The 6,000-nt window shown below is 44.4% G+C and overlaps 1 protein-coding gene across 1 annotated transcript in view; it reads right to left on the bottom strand.

Annotated features, from left to right (window-relative positions):
* Positions 1 to 6: 6 nt before the first annotated feature.
* ERBB4 (erb-b2 receptor tyrosine kinase 4) overlaps positions 7 to 6,000 on the bottom strand; it is an 819,609-nt gene continuing 813,615 nt past the window's right edge. The window contains exons 28-30 of the mRNA XM_025202487.1: positions 5,336 to 5,383; positions 4,053 to 4,350; positions 7 to 794 (exon numbers count right to left, since the gene is read on the bottom strand). Of these exons, the coding sequence (XP_025058272.1) occupies positions 349 to 794; positions 4,053 to 4,350; positions 5,336 to 5,383 (792 nt within the window). The 3' untranslated portion in view covers positions 7 to 348. The remainder of the gene's footprint in view (positions 795 to 4,052; positions 4,351 to 5,335; positions 5,384 to 6,000) is intronic.

Below are 6,000 nucleotides of genomic sequence, written 5' to 3'. Positions count from 1 at the left end.
CCTTCAGCTTCCAAGTTGAATCACTGAGAATTAGCTTGACAGCAGGCAACACTGCCACTGGCCTTTACTGGTATTCTCTGGCTTGTCTGACCTTCTGACCCTCTGGGTCTGTGGAAAGCGAGAAATGCCAGATTTTGTCCTCCTTTCGTTCTCTTTCTTTCTTTCCTTCTGGGTTCCCAACCCAATCGGCAGATGACTTAAAGGTATTCCTTCCACTTGGAAATATCAAAGTGAGTGAACTGGCAAGAAGAGGAAGCTCACAGGAAAAAGGAAGGGAGAGAGAGAGAGAGAAAGAAAGAGAGGCTGCTAAAAAGGGGTTGCCTCTCCACTTCTGTAATACTGTTGTTACTACACCACTGTGTTTCGGTGTCTGTAGGGTGGTGGGGGCAGCACAGTGCCAGGCTTCAGGGAGAACTCAGAGAGGTATTCAGGGTTCTCTGCCACGATGGGCCGGATCCGTCCATTTTGTTTGTAAAAGTATTTTGTGCTGTACTCCTGCAGGTAGTCCGGGTGCTGGAGGGTGCTTCGTGGTGGCAGGCTGTGATTCCAGTAATCCGGGTTGTCAAAGGCCTTCTTGGATTTCTCCGGCAAAGGAAGCCCATTGTTCTTCAGGTACTCGGCATTTTCCAAAGTGTTAGCAAAGGTGTTGAGGTACAATGGCTCATTCACATATTCATCCTCTGCTTTGGATTGCCCATTTGGAGCATTGTGATACTCTGGGTTGTCCAGAGCTTGGAGATCACCGTTCTTCCGGCGGGAGACAAATGGATTCTCCTCTACTGGGTTCAAATAATCTAAAAAAGACAAAATGCATGTCAACATATGGAGAAAGCAGCCCAGTAACCAGCCCTTTCAGCTAGGAGCTTGTTTTAACATTGATGTCAGACCTAATCAGGGGTGATGCATAGGGGGTGCATATGGATGTACTTGCACCCCCTGTGTGTGGCGGTGCAATTGGTGCAAAAAGCCACTGCCGACAGTGCTGGTGGCATCTGCGGGAGCTCCCTGCTCACTGCCTCCGGGCTCCTGCCACTGCCGTCACATTCCTGCCGGTGCAGCCATGCCCCCCAGCCGCCGGGGGCACGTGCTGTTCATGGACCTAATGGTAACAGCACACTTATCCATGTTGCTATTATTCATTTATATCATGGTTCCTAGATATCAGGGCCAAAATTGGGTTAGATGCTGTACAAAATCATTGTGAGAGATAGCTCTTGCCCCTAAAAGCTTACAATCTAAACAGAAAAGGCACCCAAATGGTAGAAAAGGGTACCATTCCCATTTTAGAGATGAGGACCTGAAGCACAGAGAACCCAATGGACTTGTCCAAGATCACCAAGAATGTGAGGCAGAGATGGGAACTAAACTCAGATCTCCTTGAGTCTCACATGAGTGCCTTATCAAGGATGCCCCTTCCCCCCAAGTACAGTATGGAGTATGGTCTAGTGATCATAGAAGTGGAATAAGAGTATCGTGATCTATCCCCCTCTCTGCCACTGATTCTTTATGTGACCTTGGACTAGTCATTTTTACATCTCTACCTCATCACATTTTCCCTATCCAGAAACTGGTATTTAAGCCTCTGGTCTTATTATCTATCACTTAAGTCACCTTTGTATTATAAACAATTCCAAAGCCTAACCTTTACAACTGTTCTCTTAAAAATGCAGCTTGCTGGCTGATTAACCAGCTGCCCTTACTCAATGATACAAAGCTAGATATTCTACTAGTTATTCTAATTAGCATTGAGAGGGACCCTGAGCTATTACTAAGCCAAGATTAGGACGGTGAGATCCATAACAAATATCCAGACTCTGAAGTACGCCTTTCACATATCTGGTGTGATCTTCATCACTGCTTGAAGGCACTCAGCACCCATAGGGAAAAGGAGAGGAAGGGTTTTCTTCACAACACCACAAGAGAGGCCCATCAGAAAAAAAAATAAATAAATATGAAGACAGGGCATGTGCAGGAGGCTCTGCACACCACTCTTGGGGTCAGCAAGGACTCTGCTGAGGTGGGAGCCTATTACACTAAAGTCACGGATAGATGCATGCATGAACTGATATGCCAGGTCCCTTCCTCAACTCTTCCTTCCTCGCCCTCAGGAAGTAACAATTATTAATTTCCAGTCAGTGAATTTACCCAAGAAGTGAAGTTATGATTAATCCTTCACCTAAGTCAAAGCATTTAAATGGATCCCTGAAACCCCAGACTTAGTGTTTTGCCAAGCAGATATGAACTTAAGCGGGTGCTTCAAAATTAAACACGAGTAAATTCTCTGCCGAACCTGGCTCCAGGTGACTACGGGCGTTGTTACATGTGTTCCAGGAGTTGGGGGGGAGGTGCTTTAATTAAAATGGCCAAAGAGTCTCGTGTATCAGCATCCCCACACTTCAAAATAGTGGCAGGGTGCTTTATCTAAAGCTCATTGAACAAGCTTTAGTTAAAGCACCCCCACTGCCATTTGAAGCATGGGGACACTGATACACAAGATGCGGACATTGGCTGAAGTGCAGTAATTTCCATGCTCCAGAAGACTCTGTTAAATGAGCCTGCTTTGACATGCTGTAATTACAGCGCATCAGAGCAGCCTCCCAGCTCATGTATGGGCACCCATAGGCTCCATGCATCTTTTCTCCTTCCTTTGGGCACCTGTGTAGGGCTAGTCACAATCTATGTATAGTACACAAGGTAGGGTAAGGTGGCACCTTAGAGACTAATGTGGGTAACCACCTCTACATGCTGAAGTGGAATTCAAGAGCTCTTTAAAAGAACCAGCATTATAACACACCATTCTAAAGGGCTGAAAGCTACAGACACCTCATCTTAAATTAAAATGTTTGTGTAATTGTTTCTTTTAAGTGTGATACAGGGAAATAGGTGAAGTGTGGCCCCCTGATACAGCTAGAGTTGGCATAGATTTGGGCACATGTTTCTCTGCAGTGAAATGTCCTTATGTATGCTGTCACAACCCAAAGGTGTGATTTTTGTTTTGTGTGTGCTTTGGCACCACTGAGTTATGTTCCCGCTAAATTACAGCTTCTTTGCACAGTGGAGTTTTCTGCTGCAGAGGAAAACCCCAGTGTAAAAGAATTCCCGCCAATTTGACTTGCTAGCCGTATAAAAAGCTTGAGTGGTTTCCGCCCAAGTTGGAGAACTTGGAGGCTTGAGTGGTTTCCGCCCAAGTTGGAGGACTCCACGAACACCAGGAGGAGGAGACTTCACGCTTTGTGAAGATCTCTAAGCACTGCGGAGCCTATCGGACCCAGCGCATTTCAAGCAGGCAACAGGGGTCTGATCAGCCTCTAGCCTCTCCCCGTCACCGAGCGCGAACCTCGACGTATCCCTCTCCCTGCACGCAAAAGGATCCACGGAGCCTCAACAACTCCGTGGGAGTGATCCGAATATTGTCTGAGTCCTCAAATGAGGATTTAAGCGGAGCTGTGCCTGGGAAACTGTCCAGCCTACACCGCAACCATCTTCGGTGTAAGTAAACAATCTTGAATCAACCATTACGCGTCCGTGCCTAATTCCAGCATGTCGCCTGTTCTCTCCGACCCAGCGTGCCCGGGCTGCTGGCCACAGCCCGCGCGGCGCAAAAAAGGGCCAGGACCGCTCCCGGCCCGCACATATGCATCATCTATTGTGCGTTCAGAACTGAGCTTCTCCTGGGCATAAAATGCCAAGTTTGTGAAATGGTTGAAAGACTCATTGAAGATGACATCACAAGACACACTAGAAATTACAGCCAGTTGAAAAAGGGTATTTTCCATGAAAAATTCAGAAGTGGTTTTTGTTTCCATTAAAATTTTCTAATGCATTTTTCTTTTCTTTCTTTTTTATTAAACTGAAACACAGAGAACCTGAAACCCAACATTTTAGTATTTGCTTTTCATGAGGGGAAAAACAAACAAACCAGCCACATCACTTTTTTCACATTAAAACTGATGGTTTAGTCAAAAAGTCATTTTTGGTCAAAAAATATTTCAGCAAAAGTATTAAGATAAGGTCCTTCTAGAGTCTTTTACTGCTAAATGCTAAATCTTTACCTGTTTTGGGCTTGTCACGCATTGGAGTCATGTATCCATCTTCATCTAACTCACTCCGTGGACCCCGCTCAGGTACAAATACTGTTGGGTCAGCGCTATACCTCTGAGTGCTGCTGTCCTCTTGTGCAAGGGTAGCCACCTGCTTCCGCAGTGTGCCATTACAGCAAGTGTCATCAAAGATCTCTGCTGCAGCTCCTTGGATAACTGGGGCCTCTGGTACTATGCAGCCAGTGGGTCTGTATGGCAGAGGCACTCCCTGTTCAGCAGTGAAGCCGCCATCTCTATACAAAAACTGGTTCTGTTAGAAATAAAAGGGATTGAGAGAGAATAAAGTAACTGACTGAACAGAGAGACTCTTTTGGTTTCACATCATTTTTTACTCAGTGCTGCATTTTATTAAATGCTTGAACCCTTCTTTAGACTGAAGATCACGGCCATTGCTGTAGCTGCATCAGTGCACTCTGGCATAAACTGAAACAAAGATGTTACTTGCATAGGTGGTGCTTACCTCAGTTTCAATCAGGATGAAACTACATCAGTACAGTTAATGGTGTTGCCCATTAACACTGCTGCAGCTATACAAATGGCTGGCTACAGATCCTGAAAGTCAGGCAAGTCACCAGTCTAGACAGGCCTAAGAGTCATATACGCAGTAAATGGAACCAACTGATATAGTTTTCTTTCTCTGCTGGGCTGGCAAGAACAAATTCTTCTTTTTCTTCGAACAACAAACTTTAAACATGACCTGATGGAAAACTTCCTCAAGAAAGGACAGAGAACACTGTCACCCCTAAACTCTTATTTATTCCAATTGGACAAAGTTTTGATGTGAATTTGTAGCAATAGTCAAAACCACGCAGTCACGTAAACTCTATGCTATTATGATGAGAGCTGAAATTTAGCTTGCATTTCCATTGGTGTCTCAACTCATTGCTTTCCCTCAGCCTATCATTTTGCTTGTCAATAAGAGTGTTCATGTAAATCTCATTATCATGACCTACAAGAAGAAAGGAAAAGTGGGCAGAAATGTCCAAGCTCTTTACCTACATCTTTGTGAAATATTATCGGATATTCTGGATCTACAGTACCATGGAACTCTAGATGTTTTGATGAATCAAGACTAGGTTTCAACAGACATGTGTGTTTGGTTAGGGTCTATATATTTTGAATCACTGTTGGCTTTGGATAAATTGGGCAATTTATGAAGAAAACAAGGAAGGGAACAATCGGTTTAGAGAGACAAAAAAACCCTAAAGGATGAAGGTTGATTGTGAAATACTTACTCCTGACATAGGGGTGTACGCAGGAGGAGGGCTGTGTCCAATTTCACTCTAATAGGAAAGAAAAATGGAATGATGGATATAATAAGAGGTCACATGAAAGAAAATAAGTCACATGAGCTGTATGAACCAATGGGGAAAAACATGCACAACAGTGAGAGGCCAGATCTGGCCATTCCTGCCCAGGTAACACTCCCCTTGAAGTCAACAGGCCTTTGGATTCAGTGGGAGTATTGCCCGAAGCAGGACCACAGGATTTGTCACTGGCTCGTTAAGAACAAGTGCTACATTGGCTGATAGATGCCTGTTTTGCAAATGTCTTTGGTTTAAGTTTTGAAGAGACCGATTCTATAGAGACACTGATGTACATGTGGAAGGTAGGCTTATCTCATAAAGAATGTAGAGCAGGGAAAGATGCTGCTATTTTCAGTCAGCCCAAAGTACACTACAATGTTTCCTTTTCCACATATCAAATAGCATGAACAGGATAAAGACAGGGGAATCTACAACCCAGGATGAAGGATCTTGCACCAAGCCTTCACATACTACAGCTGCTTAAAACTGAAAGGGGGGAGGAGTGGGAATATGAAAACAATGGGGAGGGAGCCATTTTCATTTTAATTTGAAGTTTTCTGCAAATATTTTGATTTAAAAAATGAGTATGTTAC

This window comes from Alligator sinensis, unplaced genomic scaffold, assembly GCF_000455745.1.
Source record: "Alligator sinensis unplaced genomic scaffold, ASM45574v1 scaffold730_1, whole genome shotgun sequence".
Taxonomy (NCBI): domain Eukaryota; kingdom Metazoa; phylum Chordata; order Crocodylia; family Alligatoridae; genus Alligator; species Alligator sinensis.
The sequence above is the reverse complement of the archived record's forward strand: the minus strand, read 5'-3'. Positions and strand labels throughout refer to the sequence as shown.